The 20000-nt window shown below is 48.1% G+C and overlaps 1 protein-coding gene across 1 annotated transcript in view; it reads right to left on the bottom strand.

Annotated features, from left to right (window-relative positions):
- gmds (GDP-mannose 4,6-dehydratase) overlaps positions 1-20000 on the bottom strand; it is a 210225-nt gene that overhangs the window by 134491 nt on the left and 55734 nt on the right. The window contains exons 5-7 of the mRNA XM_080720120.1: positions 16878-17070; positions 13956-14060; positions 2497-2624 (exon numbers count right to left, since the gene is read on the bottom strand). Of these exons, the coding sequence (XP_080576246.1) occupies positions 2497-2624; positions 13956-14060; positions 16878-17070 (426 nt within the window). The remainder of the gene's footprint in view (positions 1-2496; positions 2625-13955; positions 14061-16877; positions 17071-20000) is intronic.

Below are 20000 nucleotides of genomic sequence, written 5' to 3'. Positions count from 1 at the left end.
TCCAGAAGCAGGGAGATGGCTCATTTATGTATAATGCATAAACGTCCCCACAAACACTGCTTCTGTTCCCCCCATCCCCGTCTGCCTCCCCTCCCTCCCCCGCCAGCCACTGCCTCAGTTTCCCCCCTCGCAGCATCTCGGCTTCTGTTTGACTTCCCGAAAATCTCTGCTCTCTTTTCCGAAACTGGAGACGCTTTGCGAGGCGAGGAGGTGCCTGATTCACCAGGCCTGGAATGTCAACGTTCCCACAGGAAACCTGGAGCGTCTCAAGCCACGGTGTCCTGGACAGGCGCATGCATGCATGCATGCACGCGCATACACACACGGGCACACTCGCAGATGCACAGACTGGACTTAATCGGCCACACACTCAAACATACACCGACCAACATACTGTTCTCATCAAATGCAGAGGCAGACCCCATGTGCCCATGTAAACAGTGATAAGATGAAGTGCACATACACACACACACACACACATACACACAAAAGCTTGACAGAGGCAACTACACCATCAGCACCGTCTCTCAAACGACAGCTTCATTTTTTTTGTTTCATCTTAATATTTTATTTCAGCAGAGCTTCACAACATCATAAATCACTACCTTCATCTGTCAACTGAGAAATATATTCATACCCGGACATTACTTTATACAACCGGCCTCCTGCCGCGGCGAGGCCTTTCAACGTGACCGTATTTCTAACCTTCTAGCCGAGGCTGGAGAGTTAAGAGAGACTTGCTGCTGCTCCACTTCCTGAACAAACAGTCTGGACAAAGGACAGAGTGCTGTTATCCTCTGTGGTTAGGAGAGAGAGAGAGGGGGGGGGGGGGGATATGACTGATCTACGACGGGCCTGGATCTGGGGAGTACTGACGCAGTGTCTGTACCCCACCTTAACAGCGTGAGGGCGGCTCGTCACCGGCCTGCCTCTGACGGCAGTGACCTCCCGCGCTGCCATCTCCATGTTAACCCATTTAACCGGTGAAAAATAGCAGATATACAAGCTCACAGCGCGGCACCGAGTGCCGCGCTGCGAGCTTGTAGATCTGCTATTTTTGAAAAAGTCGTGAAAATGTGTGCAAATCTTTGAATACATGTATTTTCAAAGTTTGTAACTCAAATTTTGCTTCTGGGTGGTCCCTAGAAATAAATATTTTGAGATGCGGGTCCGTGGTCAAATAAATATCATTTTGGGGGTCCTTCACATGAAAAGGTTTGAGAACGACTGACATAGTAGTCTCTCAAGAACAGACTAACTGAGCTCCAGTTAAGTGAAAAGGACCTTTTCTTTGAAGATGGCTGGCCAGATTGCTGACATAGAGACATAGGTTTTTCAAAAAGTCTTAGAAGGATTCAAAAGACACTTATAGAAAATTCTAATTTTCATGATTTTTCAAAAATAGCAGATCTACAAGCTCACAGCGCGGCACTCTGAGCCGCGCTGTGAGCTTGTATATCTGCTATTTTTCAATAGTTAAAGCATAAAATAATGATACACAATAATGTGTACCCGTTCTGAATGGATTAAATTGACGCCACCTCCCACCCAGCCAACAACCTACTCACCCCTATGCCCCCCACACCCCCCCCCCCCCCAATAATAACAGGGACTGCCGCTGTCCGACAAGGCAACCCGCAGAGTCTTTCATCTTCGCGGCTATGTGCGTAAAGCGTGCACGCCTTGGCGCGTAGCTGTCACATGTGCGATCGCACGCTGATTGACACGCGTGCGTAGACATCCGCGCACTCACACACACACACACACACACATACACATTAAACCCACACAAAACACTTGCATACCGAGGGCCCCGTCTGCTCCTGGACGTGGCGAACCCTCTGTTCGTTTCATCTCCCCAGTTCTCTCTCTGCTTGCTGCTGGCACCATTACATTGAACACAAACACCGTATTTCTGTCATCATTCCCCAGGAGCCGGCATTCCCTTAATATCACTCTTTTCTTCTGCGGGCGATTTCTTTAGGGGGGTGGGAGGGGAGGGGTGGACGGTGGAGGACATGGGGGGGTGGGTCTGAGTCTGAGGGGATCTGGGACATTGGTGAGTTGTGGGAAACTAGAGTGCAGTCTGTGCTCTGTGGCCTCACAGCATGTGGCCCTCTCTCTCCCATCCCCTCCCCTTCCCCTTCTCCTTTCTCTCTCCCTCTGTTTCTTTCTTGGCAGAGAATCATAGCAGGCTTCATGCAGATCACATATTGCGGCCTCAAATGATCTGGGAAAACATACCACCCCCCCCCCCCCCCCCCCCCCCCCCCCTCCCAATGCCGCAGGGTACACGCACGTCTGAACTCTGTTCAACTCCAAAGCGGTGCGCGCACTGTACTGTACGTGCGTTGCGGTGCCTTCCGTTTATGCGCTTGTGTATGCGTGTGTTGAAGCTTAATCATGTGTGCAGGTACAATACTGTATAGTATAGTATAGTATGTGTGCGTTTATATATATACAATATGTGTGTGTGCGTGCTTCTCAGCTCTTTACCTCAACATAGTCCTTGGCGTGGCCCCAGTCTCTCTTGGAGTCCAGGTTGCCCAGACTGAAGCTCTCCAGCTGGCCCAGGTGAATCTTCGCTACTGAACGGCTAATCTTGCGGGTGACAAAGTTGGCTCCTGCAAAGAGAGAGATTTGACACAACATGGAGTCAAATATAATAGGAATATAGACAGGTGTACACACACAACAACAGTGGTTAGGTATAGGCCATGACCTTCCCGAAACAGGATGAGGAGGAAGAAATGCCTTCCAAACCCTACCTGACCTCACCCTGCCACCATACGCTCTCCACCACCAACTAAACACTACCACTGAAAGCCCTATGCCAGGGGTGTCCAAACTGTTTTCAAAGGGGGCCACATAAGAACATATTAAAACACCCTCGGGCCAGCTATCTCCTGACCATAATAAAGTCACATACATATGCCTTGCAATTACGTTATTTCATTTAACTATCATCATGAATATTTAATATCAATTGTCTTTTGTCAGGTGTGTGACTCACATTACCAAATTTAACCAGACGTGCAAGGTAAAAAAATACTATAAAATAGCCAGGGAACGAGGAATGGTGACTTTTTATGGTGCTGGGGGCCGTTTATACGTAGTACAATTTAGGAATGAAGCTGCGGGTCGCATAAAATTTGCCATCGGGCCAAATTTGGCACCCGGGCCGCACTTTGGACACCCCTGCCCTATGCTTTCCACCAAACCTCCTGCATCGCCATCCCAGCTAATGCGAAAAAGCCCAGAAGCTGCCACGAGTCAGAGCAATATGTTTCCACCTCACGTCTCAGCCGGCAGATCTCTTTAAGAAACTCTCCTATCATTTTCCCCCCTTAATTCACCATTTCGGTCTCAACCCTGGGCTGGGCGCCAAGCCAAATCTCTGAACACCAAAAACCCAGGGAATCTCCGCAGAAAAAACACTGCACGGAACCAAACAGGCCCAGCGCGCATCAAGGCGGACCACCCCAGCTCGGCTGGTTGCGGCGCGTCCGGTCCAGGAACAGCGCAGTGTGGGCCGGGCCAGCCCGACCGCCCTGTAGCAATTCATTCTCTCTATCTCTCTGTCTCTTCTCTGAGCCGACACATGTGCAGATATTATCTGCGGCAAAAACAAATGAGCTCCTAATGACTTTTTCTGTGCCGCTAGCCAGGATGAGAGCGGCTTTGGGTGTTTGGCGGAACACAGAGGCTCGGTGTCGTGTTCTCTCCGTTCCCCACTACAGGGAGGGAAGGGAGAGACGCAGCAGAGAGCTCTGGAACTAAACCCTCCAAGCCTCCAACCAAAACACAGCATTATACAGATGGATATCAACACCAAATATTAGGGTGTCACGTCTAATAATGGCGTCGGCTGAAGTGAAACAGCTTATTAGAGCTTGCGGGTTGCAACCATGGCTCGGGGTCCATGCCATGCCCACCTCTTGGAAAGCACCAAACTGCCGAAAATTTAATAAAACTGTCATTTCAAAGGATAGCTTATAGCAATCAAAAACGGGGATATCAAGAGCCCACACAACAGCATATACATGCCTGCCATAACCTTATGTGACCCTCTAAAGTGCTGGAGTTTCTACAGGCCACTTTAAGCTCATCAAGCCCCCCCGAGGTGTACATGGCGGGCTTCTCTTCCCCACTCCGCATCCGTCCCCTGGCCATAATTGCACGGGGGCTGTCTCGACACTGTATCACTGTGTCCTGACATGTAGCAGAGCCCCGATTTAGATGCAGGAAAATCCCATGAACCCAATCATGCGAATGCACCAAAATTTGTAGCAATTATTTCATATAAAAACGACAGCCCCCGGGCAGGCTGAGCGAAAACAGACCTGAGAAAGTTAGACACGCTTACTTGAGGAAATACAGCGCGGGCGGTGTGTTGGTTTTGCGGGGTCACGCAGCACCCGTGTCAACGCCGCTTTGTTGACGCGTTTTGAGGAACGGCGTGTTTTGGCCCGGCTTTTGATGGCGGGTGCTGCTGCCATCGCTTACAAAGGCTTACAATAAACCTTGTTTCTTTACGTTGTCCAGGGAAGAAAAAGCTGTCCATTAGGGATGGGACGATATGAAAATTTCATATCACGATTGTTGTGACAAAATAAATTGCGATTTACGATATTATCGCGTTAATCAAAATCCATTATTATGGGGTCGGAACATTTGCAAAAAATAGGCGATCTACGTTGCGACGCGCTGTGAGCTTGTAGATCGGCTATTTTTTGGCAAAGACATTTGATAGAGAGTGAAACGTTATTTCCAGTTCCGTTTTCCCAATTACCGAGGGTTTAAATGATTGACTTTGATTTTTTCCTTATTATTTTCCTTGCAATGTATGTAGCACTCTGAGATTCTCTGAATGAAAAGTGCAATACAAACAAAATGTATTATTATTACCAGATATGCAGCTCGGCAAATAAAAGGTGAATTGATCCCAGTGCATGACGGAGGACGATATCATGATGAATTAAATCTCCACGATACGATTATCGTGCATGTTTTTTATCACGATAAAAGATAATATCACGTATCGTCCCATCCCTACTTACAATAAACCTTGTTTCTTTACGTTGTCCAGGGAAATCAGAAAAAGCTGTCTATTATCCGAGTGTATGCACAATTTGTGTCATTGACACATTAATGAGTAAATAGCATAGATCTATGAAGCGTAGATAAATTGTCGTTGGAAACCCCCCCTCCCCCCCAGTCTTGTCTCTGCATGATCCTCTCGTCAGGGCCCTGGGGGCCTCTCGCGCTAACCTGGCAGGTCATTATCTGTTCTGGCAAGTACCAGCCCCGCTGCTATAGCTGCAGTCAAATGTTAGCCACCTATTATTCATCAGTTATTGTCAGCCCTCTCTCGCAAGACATTTCAGCTAAAATGGGCTCTTATCGCATCACCAGGTGCGGAATGTTTCATACCTGTCTTACAGCATTCTGTCACTCTCAGAGATGGGCAGAAGTGTGTGTGTGTGTGTGTGTGGCCACTATGCTTTTACACACACACGCACACGCACGCACACACACACACACACACACACACACACACACACACACACACACACACACACACACACACACACACACACACACACACACACTTCTCACATGTCGATGCCTGGCTTTGGCATGTAACAGGATGCCCCATTGGTAACTACAGTAAATGGCATGGTGAGGGTCCCCTTATGACCCTCCCTCTCCAAGCTGAAGTTGAGCTTTTGCAGGTTAAACACAGGTTGTCAAAACTCTGCCGAGCTGGCTGTTATGGGGACACGGGGATACAGTATAACACAGAACGAACCCCAATCAGTAATAAAGTCCAACCCCCCCTCCACACACACACACACACACACACACACACACACACACACACACACACACACACACACACACACACACACACACACACACACACACACACACACACACACACACACACACACACACACACACACACACACACACACACACCTGTGCTACCCCAGTAAAGCTCACACCTCTGTTTAGAGTGGCTCTGGTCCCCGCTTGGCCTAATTGGTGTGCGGAGCAGAGCGCGTACGGGGCCTTAATGGAGCAGCCTGCCCTGTGCCGTTGCACAAAGCCTTCACTGTTACTGGCCCGGGTGTTAATGTGTTTCCTTTACTGGCAGCGGTACCGCAGGACAGCCAGGGGAGGAGGGGGGGAGGGATCGGGGGGCATTTGGGGTGGGGGGAGCTAACGGGAGGTTTAGGGCCCAAGCGGGGCGGCGGTGGCCGTTTAACCTCGCCCGCGGCCCCGCGGAAAGTCCAATAAAACCACGGGCCGTGAAAACCGAGCAGACAGCAAAAGCCGTGCCAGAAACTGACACTCATTGCCTTTCTCTCTCCCCCCTCTCACTCATTCTCACTCAACCGTTTCTCCCCCCCCCCCAATTCCATTTCATTTCTTTGGCCAGGAAAGGGACAGGAAAAACGTAGCACACACACACACACCGGCTTGCATTGGCACAGCTGGACCTGAGGATGGGGAGAGGGGGTGGGGCGGGGCTGTCCTCTGGCCGGAGACAGTCCACTGGGCCATGTCAGTGGAGAGGCATGTGGACCCAGACAGGACACCAGGGGGTGTCTGGGTGGTGGGGACTCAGGCCTTTGGGGGGGGTGGGGGGGTTCATGGAGGGGGCTTCGGGAGGGTACCAAGGAAAATCTGCACTGTTAATTTAACTCAGGGTGTAGGAATGGACACGGTAAAGGCCTATCAGAGTACAGTCTGTGGTGATAAGTCATCACTGCGGTGTAGTTTTCTAGCTATCACCTAGGCTTTGTAATACATTTTTAGGTGATAGCTAGAAAACTACACCGCGGTGATGACTTATCACGCAGACTGTACTCTGATAATAGTTTTCTAGCTATCACCTAGGCTTTGTAATACATTTTTAGTAGAGATGTTACCGATCAATTGGCAATGGATCGGATCGGGCCGATCAAAGCGTGATCGGCGATAATCGGTGGTTTAGATCAAAAGGTAAATTCACCGATCGGATCGGATCGGTGCATCCGATCAACCAGCAGTTCAGTATGCCCACTTGAGGCCATTGTGGGGTATTGATTTCCACAGTGCTGAAGGAATAATTAGTTACTGCTATGATAATAAATACATAGTAATGCTGGTAAATAACTATAAGGCAAATATATAAATGAATTCATGAGTGAATGAATGAATTAAAGTTAAAACATTAACATTTAGAAAATATAAATAATAACTTGATCGGATCGGTGATTGATCGGTATAGGGTGATAAAACTTTTGTGATCGGTGCTCGGTTCCAAAAAACCTGATCGGACCATCCCTAATTTTTAGGTGATAGCTAGAAAACTACACCGCGGTGATGACTTATCACTGCAGACTGTACTCTGATAGGGCCTTAAGGGTCTGGCCTGACTTCCACACAATGTTCTGGGCTGCGTGGCTCTATAAGTGGCACACTGCTGACGGACGTACGGTGACTTATGAAGTTTGTCTTCACACACCATGACGGCCCAGCCTTCAGTCTGACCTCAGGACGTCTCTGACTCACACTCCTATATATTACTCTGTGTAACCCGCTTTGTGTTCGCATATGTCTGTGTGTGTGTGTGTGTGTGTGAGAGAGAGAGAACAGAAGTGGGCTTCGAAGCTAAGGGAAAATCTGAGCTCTCCATACATCCATTTGACTGCTCTGTGTGTGTGTGTGTGTGTGTGTGTGTGTGTGTGTGTGTGTGTGTGTGTGTGTGTGTGTGTGTGTGTGTGAGTACACATTTCCAAGGAGTTGAGATTCAAAAATAGTGTATTTCACTCAAACCACTCTAAATATAGAAGGCAAGAAGATGCATGTCTTTTTTCCCCTAATGGTCCAGTCGATTAGTGCACCATATTGGAAATATTGCATACTTGCTGAAGTAAATCTTGGTCGCTCCACTATGTAATATGCCAAATATTTCTCTACTATATCTCCCTGTCTACTAGCAACTAATAGTAACTCCCTAAAAAGGAATGGTGTTATGTCAAGTCTCCATTTCTGCTGCCATACTTACCATGTCCAGCTGTTATAAGGTCCTCCCTTGAAGAGGGAGTTATGAACCATTCCATTCTCATGTAGAGTCAGACTATAAACTTTGGCATGGATTAATATGATACTAAAAATAGGCATGTGGGCTGACAATTCCTCTTTAAAGGACGTAACAAAGGAAAGGAATGCTGTCACTTGGAATGTTGCGAAAGCTTTTTCAAAGTTTATTCTACTAATATGACATGGGAGTTAATACATGGGAAACTCTTTTGAACTAGTCCCGCTCTGAACATTGGAAGAATTCCCAAATGGTCAAGACTTTAGATTTGTAATGCTGTACAGGAGCAGAGATGTCATGGAAACACAGGTTTCATCAACAGAGGTTACGCACCTGTTCTGGAATTCACCCAGAACTGCAAATCCCATAATCCTGTTCTGTCTTTGAGCAATGGTGTTGTGGAGGGGGTGGAGGGCTTGAAATGGCTTTTGTGGTAAGATTCCACGCGAGAAACGCCCCCTTCACTTTGCACCTCCGCCCCTGCACGCCCAGGGATTTGGGCCGACCCCGCATCGCCCCGTTTACCCCCAAAAAATGAAAGCATACTCCACGATACTCTAATACGAGGAATAAATTTGCTGCTCTTTTTCTGTCGAGGCAACTTCAGCCACTTCTCTCTAGCACTCTAGTTATCAGGCCGTGACTTATGACCGTGATAACATGACTTTGTAGGAACACAGAGTGATTCTCCAGCAGTTTTTGGATGAATCTTCCTTGGGCTAAGGGTGGGGGCGAGGGGCTGGTTAAAGTTCCAGCCCGACCCAAAGACCTGTCAGTGTCTGCCATCACTGCTGTGTTGCGCAATTCCCATCCCGAGTGATGTGTGGAGCTCCAACAGACAGGGGCGGGGGGGTATTTGCGTTTCATCCGAGGTCAGGCGCTCCCACTCTGCCAGCACAATGTCTATTCACACTTAACAGACAGCCTTGCCCTCACTCTGGGCTGACTCAACTGTCAGGGAGGGTGCAGAGAGAAAAGCAACGTAATAGGTGGGGTAGGTGAGATTAGAACTGATGTGAGAGAGACAGAGAGAGAGAGGAGAGACAGAGAGAGAAACAGGTAGAGTGTGGGAGAGAAAAAATAAGGACAAACGAGTCACTCCTTCTATGGTGCGATGCGACGAATGCCGATGGAGGGCCGTGGGGCTTTGCGGAGGTGTCAGAGAGGGCTTGAGAAAGATGAGAGGGTGTGGAGATTAGTAAGGTGGGAGGCGGTGAGACGATGTCTCTCCTGAGCTCTCCCTAGACATTGACACCGTTAGCGGCGCATGACAGGACGCATGAGGGGGAACGAGACAATGTGATCGACCCTGAGATGAAACGCCAACGAGATTGTTAAAAAAAAGAAAAGAAATGAAATTTCTGGCGTGATCCCAGTAACTCCCCATAGATAAGACTCCCTGGAAATGTCAGTCGGCACTCGGGAGAACCAAATGATGAAGAAAATGCCCCAGCCATACCGGGGGGGAAAGGGGGGGATTCATCGAGGGGGGGGGGGGGGGGTTTCAGGGGGGGGTTTCAGGGGGGGGTCTCAGGGTTGTGTCTCTGACATTGTCAGACTTGGCAGGGGAGTATGGGTGGGGGGGTGTTGGAGGTCTGGAGGGCTGTGAGGCGCTTTCACCTTGTGGTGTAATTAGCACCGCTAAGAGCCTCGGCTCAGTCAGCTGCATTCTTAGTTGCCATGGTGACACGGGTGAATACAAACACAGGTGCGAAGGCGGCAACGGCGATGAGTGAGGGTGAAAGCTCAACGAGCTACACTGTGGGCAGGGCTTGATTATGGAGGTGGGTGGATACGATACCTTTGGATCACGTGACACAAAGCGGGACACATGGGTGTCCCTACCTGCCTCAGTACAGGCCAGGGGCCCTGAAATCGCAAAGGTTCCTAAATAAAGTAAGAGGGAGAAATGAATTCATGTAAGTTGATGTCTTGCCATGTGCCTCCCTAATAATACATGGATTCTGGCTACTGGCTGGGCGTGGTGACAGAAAGTACTCCGCTTGACCTTGGGGTTTACGTGGCTCACTCGTCTCCCGCATACATAACGCCTAGGGGGCAGAGGAGAGGAGGGCTCCGTCATCGGCCCTTCAACTCTGGGGTCAGACTCAGCCTCTTCACCTGGCCACAGTTCACCTGATGTTTAGGCTTGCACTCAATCAGCTATCTCTTGTTGAAAACTGACAGGACAACGAGGAAAGGGAGCACAAAAACGGGACGCCCTGTGCCGAGTTACGAGCTCTAAGAGGTACGGGAGGGTCAGAGCATGGATCCCCGTTGATGTCGGGTGCTTATCCAAGCAATTCCTCTTCAAAGATATCCTTTTGGAAATAACCTCCCAAATATGAGCAAAACATATCCTCTTACTAATCTACCGTGCGATCTGACCTTTTCGTTTCAACTTCAACGCAAGCAGAAAGCCGAAACTAATGTGTGTATGCGTGTGTGTTTGAGGGGTAGCGTTGACTTTGGCAGTGACGTTCTTACTTCCCCGATGCTAGCTGGTTTTCTCTCCTAGCATGACGGTATATTATTCTATGCTGGTGAGTGTGAACCACAGAGAGGGCTCTCTGGTCGGAGGGACGGAGAGGGGCTTCCCCAAATAAACCAGGGGATTAACATGCTCACAGCCTGGGGGGCCTGGATGGTCAGCGCTGGGAATGGAGTATCTCAGTCACACACACACACACTAGCTGCACTGATTTACTGTAAAGTCTTACATCAACACACAGCTAATAATTATAAATTAAACTCAGGTACGGTCTCGGATTATCGAAACAAGATTGAGGGAGACTGAGACACCATAAGCTAGTTGTATACAGAGAGCAAATAAACACGTGAAGTGGTTATTTTCACAGGTTTCCATGCTGATCACTATTGCCAATTGACCGCGCGGTTATGGTGAGTCTCATGTGTCAGGGCAATATGGAGTCCATTTAGCACCACTGCTAACGCTAATCCCTCTCAGTGTCAGCGCGAGGCCCTGTTTGTTATGGCTAATGGCTAGGCTAACCGGTGAAGAGCTCCGCCATGGTGTGAACCAGCCGCGCTTCTGTTTGCTTTGCTTCACGCAGGATTTCCACCAGGTTATTTTTCCTTCTCGGGCCACCCCGCCCGACCCTTCGCAGCAGAACAATAGAAATCGGCTGTTTATTGGTGGAACGCATTACGTGTTTACGAGAAGGGGTAAGAGAATCTGAGGGAAACATTCCTGCTGGGATTAAGTAATGCCGAGGGAGAGGGAGACTGAAGGCAAACTGCTCAATTCCTGCAGCCTCTCTGCAAGATACACTTCCCAGCAGACACCCGAAGCATCTCAAAACGCGTCACGCCATATGCCAATGCCCCACAGCACACTCACCAGGCCAGAACCATGAGAACCAGTTTCAATATTCCTGTTAAGCAAAAGGGATGACGAAAAAAGCCCCTGAGAAAAGGCCAGCGTCTCTCGCACGCACTCGAACACAGATGCACACAGAACAGACCCAGTCACTGGCACTGTAAGAGGGTGACATCACAGCCTTTCCTGTGTGTGGGAGCAGGGAGCCGCTGATGTCATGGCCACTGAATGTGACATCATGGACTTCCACCCCATTAGTGACTAATTACCCCAGAGGTGCAGAGAGGGAGGGAGTGGCAGTGCACAGGTAATGAATGATCCTTTATCTCCCTGTCAGCCATTAACACACACACACACACACACACACACACACACACACACACACACACACACACACACACACACACACACACACACACACACACACACACACACACACACACACACACACACACACACACACACACACACACGCAATTCCGGGTTGACTGCAGGAATTTAGTCGTACAGTACAGTAAATTCTGTTATTTCTAAGGAATCCACACATCAACTCAAGTTCTCTGCACAGCCAATAAAAATGACTTGAGTGTTCTGAAAATTCCTCAGCTCCTCTCTTTAGTTCAATATATTATATATAACACCATAATTGTACAAGAACAAGTTGAATTTACGTGTCTAGCAGTCTTGGCTTCATATACTATTGTACTGTATAAAGTATGTCTCAGCACTTCTATCTTTATCTATTCGACATTGTGCCAATGCGAAAACATGTTTGCCTCCCCTCTCGGGCCCTCCAGTGGGTGACGGGGTGGACGGCCAAACACCCCCTTCGTTGCGTGGCGTGGCGTGAAGGTATAGTGGGGTCACACCATCGCCTGGGGGCCTGGGTAAACACTGGCCAGCCTGGCCAACACAAGCGCCACTACCCCGGGTTGAGCAAGGCAGCCGCGGGACATCTGGCCACATCAGAGCACAGCGTTCCTGCTTTATGAGCAACAACAGACGTAACTCTGACACGAGAAGTGGCAGGAGCGAAGCCAGTGGCCTGCCGGGAAACGCTGACCGATAGAGAAAGAGAGAGTGAAAGAGGGAGGGATGGAGAGAGGGAGGGAGAGAGAGAGAGAGAGAGAGAGAGAGAGAGGAGGAGAGGGAGAAAAGAGAAACACACAGATGGAGGGAGAAATTGAGCTGGCCAAAGTAAGGCTAAAGAGGGGTCACGAGGGTGGGTAGCGGGCCTTGTCCTTATAAGGTCATGGTGCGTAAGTGTGTGAGGAGATTGACGCAAGGTTCTCTGATTTCATGATTTCTCAGGGCCAGTGGTGGTTCAGCCCTTTGTCTCCCTTTCCATCAGCCCACGTCTGGTCATCCGAGCAGCTTTCTCCACCCAAGTGCCTCTCGCCTCCCTGCAAGCTAAGGAGACGTTCCCTGTGTCGCTCAATACTCTTAATTCTGCATCTCCATTCCTTTCCTAATTTCTCTCCGTCCTCTCCCGTTACAGTGTGTTATCATAACTAAACTCAGTGGGGTTTTTGTGCCCCCCTCCCCCCGGTTGGATGTAAGCTATCCCAGTTCCCACACCTATCTTGGTGGTAACCCATTAGGCTTTACTGGCCGACCCCTGATCCCTGGCTGGGGTCGTGGCCGGGGCCTTCATTAGGGGATAAATCATAAACACCTGAGCGGGCTGACCTGGGCGCTATGCTGGGGGCTCCTGTCATGTGGTACTAATTTTGGGTCGCAGCGGCGTGTAAATCGGGTTAAACCAGCGCTCGCGACCCTCTGGGCTCAGAGCACATATTAAAAAATCTGACCGCAGACCGTTCACTCAGAGTGTGTGTATGTGTGTCTGCTTGCACTTACGTGCATATATGACTACATGTCTTGTGTGACATTATGCAAGTTTTCTCTGAGAATTCAGCAGGCTTAAGTCGTATTTGTCTTAGGGTTAGGTTACCAATAAACCCTGTGGATTCTAATGCCCTATTTATACTTAGTTACGCGGGTGTCGTGCACCAAACATAGCAGATCTACAAGCTCACAAAATGTAACGGTGTGTGACACCGACATGCAACTAAGTATAACTCGGTCTTGACTGCCCAGAGTAGGGATGGACGATAAGTGATATTATCGTTTATCGCGATAAAAAACACTCACGATAATCGCATCGTGGAGATTCAATTTATCGTGATATCGTCCTCCGTCATGCACTGGGATCAATTCACCTTTTATTTGCCGAGCTGCATATCCGGTAGCACTTAAACCCTCTATTGGTAAAAGGTATAATATACGTACTTGATACAGTCTTTTTTCCACTCTCTATCAAATGTCTTTGCCAAAAAATAGCCGATCTACAAGCTCACAACGCGTCACCTTGTGACACGTTGCGAGCTTGTAGTAGGGACGATATGACATTGTCATATCGTCCCATCCCTACTAAGTATAACTCAGTAAACATGATTTTGAAAGGATGTGACTGCCCAGAGTGAAAGAGTACTTATGTGAGGTGCAGTGATTGGCACCCACCTCTCCTCGGGCTCTCGTGGTTGAAGAGGATGCCGTTGACAGCGTACATGTTGTAGGCCTCTCTGAAGTTCACCACAATCCAGTAGGCATAGAGCTTAGCAGCACCTGGGAGAAGAAAGAGATGGAGTCAGGCAGATAGAGAGATATAAGGGCAGGCAGACAGAAGAGTGAAAGATAAAACACAGAGAACTCAATCCTTTTACAATAGCTTTTTTGAGAGAAAGGGTTTATTTGTCATTCACTCGCACAGGTAGGATAAATGTCCACACGCACACACAGGAGAGAGCTATATAGCGGAGGGAGAGATTCCCAAAGAAGCTACGCATGCAGATGAGCGCGCGCACATAGACAGACACAGACTGTGGCGAGTTGTTTGCAGCAATTATGTTTCCACATGAAATAATGTGTGTCCGCGGTGATGTACATCTTGATACCAGCAATTGGTTTGTATCTGTCATGTAGTAATAGCTGTGCTTATGACTCACTTTAATTCCCTCGGGACGATAAAAGTTCAGCATAAGTGCGAATGGTACTCCATATCAGCTGAACACAAAGTTTTGAAAACCACAACTTTTCCATGTATTACACCAGTTATTAGTTATATAAGTAGAATATACTGAAAGTATGTCTGCAACACTTTGGCAATATAATTCTGCCCAGTCATTATACTACTTTGTACGACAAATTGCTAAAATAGCTGAGCTCCGAGCTTATGTGTTGTTTTTTTTACAACAAAAAAACGTAGATAAACCAAGAATCATCAGTCTAACAGTAGAATAATACTGTTAATACTACTAATTATAAAAAACAATAATCTGTACATCAAAGCTATACACACTATAGGATGCCAGGTCAACAATGACCTGGCATCAGTCTATATAAAATGCTATCTAAATTACATTTTAGCCATTGCATAAGCCTGTATGGTCATTGAGGGTAGGCAAGTGCTACGGTAAGTGCTATGGGCTAAGGTGGAGTCTGATGAGGTGAGTCTTCAGATTACGGTGGAAACTAGGGATTAGGGAGTCTGCATTTATGATTGCAAACGGGAGTTCATTCCACAGTTTGGGGGCCAGGAGAGAGAAGAGTCTGGGACGAGTGGATCGCCTATAATGAAATGCCCAAAATTCGGACGCCAGGTTTAAAGAGCTTAAATTGAGTTGAATTGAGAGGCAGAGTAAGATCGACAGTCAGAAGAGTATGTTATAGAAATATTAGAAGCCGTCGCTACATGTCAAGAGATGGTGCAGTGTTCCGTGTATCTGCGCTGCCGTTCGTATTTCACCATCGAAGGCAGCCTCCTGTTGATTGACCGAAAGCAGGCACGTACCAAATGTTCTCCCCTCCTTCCTCACACCACCATCCTCCTCCTACTTCCCGGTCTCTTGTGATGAGGGGAATACCAGTGCGACCAAGGAGGGGAGGCGCCCGTTGCTTAAGACATCGAGGTCAGGACATAGACTTGAGGTGAAGGGAGGTCACCATGGCAACTCCATGACCCCCCCCAACACACACACTCTTCTAATTAATAGAGGAGCAGCCCATGCCTATTATGGTATGTGCCTCCCATCCAGTGTCAGATCAAGTGCTGACAGATGAGTAAAGTGTCGGAGTGGGGAGAACATTTAGACAACACCGAACATGAAATCCGATCTCCGGCACACGGGTACGGAAGGCGTGTGCGTGCACACATGTGTATGTGTGAGTGAATGTCTATGTGAGTGTGTGTCTGTGTGTGCTGAAAGTGAGTGCTGAGTGCTGTGGATATAAAGGTGTCTTTGTTAAAGTGAGAGCCTTACTCCAGTCAGACATGTGGCCTGGGGCTGGGGGTGGAGGTGGGGGGGGATAGAGAGCTCAAAGTCTCCCCAAGCACTGAAGCCCCCCTCTGTTCATAGACACACACAAACCTTTGAAGATGGGTGTGAAGGCATCAAAGTTCAGCAATAATGTGTATGTGTATCTACAGCATACGTACAAGATAGTTAGTGTTAGTCTGGCTGCCTATAGGGCAACACACTATTGTTCTTTAAGGAGTCGTTTTAGCCAATGAGGAACAAGCATGCTCTGTGACGTCACCTTTATGCAGCTTCCTCATTGGTTAAAAGTTCCTCCTTAAAGTTTTGGCTGCTTCCTCATTGGCTAAAAATTACTCCATAAATAAGTCGGTGATGTCTAGCCTGAATTGACATTTCGTTTCACTCCATTATTCAGTCTGAACTCTCGTCAAGGCAATTTCTGGGATGGGCGTTGCCAAAGAGGCAGTCTTCTGCGATTGGTTCACCATCTGACCAACACAACAGTAGCAAAGCCGATGACGTAGTGTTGTTATGTGGCTGGCTAGTGGCTAGCATGTTGCTTGCTAGTGCTACTTGCTAACCAAAGAAACAGGCAGAATAGGAGCACTACGAACTAGGAATCAAACACAAGTAAAAGTAAGTAGCCTTTGGAACCTACGGTTCCCAAGCCATGTAGTCCATAGCCTATCCCCTGGACATGATGCTAGCATGTCGCAGGGACTTAAAACGAACCCTTGATCCTTAGTGCCAAGCAGGGAGGCCCATTTTTATAGTCTTTGGTATGACCCGGCCGGGTGATTGAACCCAAATCTCCCAATGTCAAAGGGGGACCAAAAGCACTCTATCCACTGAGCTGGTGGTTTACTGTGTACGAGGCCACCTCCATATTTCTCTCTGCACCACGTTTGCCAAAAGTGGCGGATCCACAAGCTCAAGACACGTCCAGACCAGAATAGGGATGCTATGTTTTGAAATAATAATAATTAAAAACAAAATGTAGGAAACAAAAAATGAAGACACCCATAAAAACCTGTCCACGACCCACTGTTTGGGAACCAGTGGTTTAGTGTGTATGTTTGTGTGTATGTCTGTGTGCGGCGCATATATCAGTGTGTGTCGGTCTTACCATAAGGTGAGCGGGGGTAGAAGGGCGTGGTCTCCTTCTGGGGGATCTCCTGGACTTTGCCGTACAGCTCGCTGGTGGAGGCCTGGTAGAAACGCACGTCATTGGTCAGCCCGCACGTCTTGATGGCGTCCAGCAGGCGCAGAGTGCCCACGCCATCCACGTTAGCCGTGTACTCCGCCAGCTCAAATGAGATCTAGAGGAGGAGGACGAGAGAGGCAGACATTGACCAACCTCGACTAGATAATCTTTCCTTTAAGGGGAGCATTCCGCACATGTCCCCAGAATCCCCTTGGCTTCCTGTTGGCTTAAAGGAGTAGTTCACTTCAAAAGGACTTTTCTTCTATTGATTACTCATGCCATGGAGACTTGAGTTCAATAATATTTTTAGTTTTTGTCGCATTCCTAAGACAATAATTTGATTACAATAAATGTACCACCAATAATTCCAGATGCATTTTGGTCCCCTTCCGGAATCATTGTGGGCAAATTTACTATAATTATTGTCTTAAGAATGTAACAAATACAAAAAAATATTATTGAACTCAAGTCTCCATGGCATGAGTAATCAATAGAAGAAAAGTCATTTTGTGGGTGAACTACTGCTTTAAGGAGAGAGTGTTCATATACAGGGAGATGCCGCGAGTGTCGTCTCATGGAGCCTATCAGAGCAGATTAGAAAGCTCATGCCTCAAACTCAAACTCCCATAATGCCTGTTACTGTCAGCGAACGCCAAGAGGGAAGGGAACTTAATGGACACTTGGGGAAAATAGAGTTTATATTAGAAGTGTGTGTGTGTGTGTGTGTGTGTGTGTGTGTGTGTGTGTGTGTGTGTGTGTGTGTGTGTGTGTGTGTGTATGCATTTACAGGCCTCACATGCTAGCGTTTGTGCATGTGCATGCTGTATGTGTATTACGCAATAAATGCATGCCTGAGTTAGCCTTTGTTACCATGTAATATGTACTGTACAGTATGTGTTCCTTTATGCTTTTGTGTGTGTGTGTGTGTGTGTGTGTGTGTGTGTGTGTGTGTGTGTGTGTGTGTGTGTGTGTGTGTGTGTGTGTGTGTGTGTGTGTGTGTGTGTGTGTGTGTGTGTGTGTGTGTGTGTGTGTGTGTGTGCGCGCGCGTGTGTGCGTGTGTGTGTGAGAGAGAGAGAGAGTGTGTATAATCATACAGGCCCCACACTCAAACATTTGTGTGTTTCTGTGCTCATGCACAGTTCCACACACATATCGTTCCGTGCGTGCTGTGCGCGCGTACGTGCGTGCGTGCGTGGTCTGCGTCCAGGCTGCAGATCAGGCGTGACTGTGGGTTTGAAAAGCCGTGCTGGCTGTGGTCACCACACCTGGAGCTGGAGAGGCAGGGGAGTCATGCTCTGTGTGGAGGAAACGCTCTGGGCCCTTTTAGTGGGGTCCGCAGAGCCTCTGCACACAGCCAGGGGGATAAAGACCCCTTATTTAGACCAGGAGCCAAGAACACTGGGCCTCTATTTCACTCGGTCATAGGCCATCCGTACCATATAGAAACACTCACATTAGACACACATACACACAACTCCACAAAATGTGCTGTGTGGATGTGAGCGTGCGTGCATACGCACAGTGGGCAGTTTTTGATCGGCTTCGATTGGACTTCTTTAAAAGAGCTCCGGAGCTCAGCCTAATCGCCTCTGGCGTGCCTCTTGCACTTCTGTTTGGCATGCTGACACTTTCGTTAATGTCTCTCGCTTTCTCACACGCAAAATTACATTTTGCATTGCCACATACACAACTATGCATGCATACCAACTCGATTGTACACACCACACATCCACTCACACACACACACACACACCTCGTCAGGTCAAGTGCCTTCCTTCACTGAGCAGTGGGTTTAGGCTGTGTGCAGCAGGGTCCTATAGGGGCCATCCCTGCAGAGCGATGGGGAGGGGACCAGGGGTAATGAACCTTAACCTGAAACCAACAATACCAGCCTTCATGTCAAGTGGAGGAGGAGGAGGGAGAAGACTACACAACACCGTGCAAAGGCAACATCATTTCCCCTCTCCAACTAACAGAAATGTAGTCTCAGCTCTCTCAGGGCTCTTCTTCTCCTCTCTTTGACTTGTCCTCTGTAGCAACCCCTCCTCCAACTCTCTCTCTGGTGCTGGTAAAGCTTAAGTCCAAGACCAATACATGCTACTTCCAACGTCCGAACATTTCTTTGGAAAGGTAGGTGATATAACTACTAGGGATGGGACGATATGAAAATTTCATATCACGATTATTGTGACCAAAGAAATCATGATTTACGATATTATCGCAATAATCAAAATCCATTATCCTGAGGCGGAACATTTGCCAAAAAATAGCTGATCTACAAGCTCACAGCACGTTGCAAAGCGACGCGCTGTGAGCTTGTAGATCGGCTATTTTTTGGCAAAGACATTTGACAGAGAGTGAAAAAAAGACTATCAAGTACTATATTATAAGTAAGTACCTTTTAACAATTATAGAGGGTTTAAGTGGTACCAGATATACAGCTCGGCAAATAAAAGGTGAATTGATCCCAGTGCACGACGGAGGACTATACCACGATAAATTACATCTCCACGATACGATTATTGTGAGTGTTTTTTTACCGTGATAAACGATAATATCGCGTATCGCCCCAACCCTAATAACTCGGTACTCGTGCGCCTGGATATGTCCCCACTTTACGAACTATAGCCTAGTTGGGAAAACCTGTCCGTCCGAAACGGAAGATGTTCAGGCGTTGGACGGAGCATGTATTGGCCATTACCTACTGCTATACCTCTCTTACCAATACCCCCCCGACCCCCCCCCCCCCAACCAGTCCTGCCATCTGTGTGTGTGAGCTTGTCCATTCTTCTTGGTATGTGACACACAACTGCACAAAAACACACACAGGACCCGACCGAGGGTATCAAAACCAGCTGAGAAGGGCAGGGACCAGGACGCCCATGACAACTTAAATCAAACAAATTGCCTTAATGCCTCCATTCTCTGTCATTATGTAAGGCCAGGCCTGAGCGCTGACGATTTAAAGGCCAGACATTTGGTGTATATACTGTGTGTGTGTGTGTGTGTGTGTGTGTGTGTGTGTGTGTGTGTGTGTGTGTGTGT

The sequence above is a fragment of the Nannobrachium achirus genome (genome assembly GCF_963921795.1).
Source record: "Nannobrachium achirus genome assembly, chromosome: 1".
Lineage (NCBI taxonomy): Eukaryota > Metazoa > Chordata > Actinopteri > Myctophiformes > Myctophidae > Nannobrachium > Nannobrachium achirus.
Note: the sequence above shows the minus strand (reverse complement) of the source record. Positions and strands in the feature narration are given on the sequence as shown.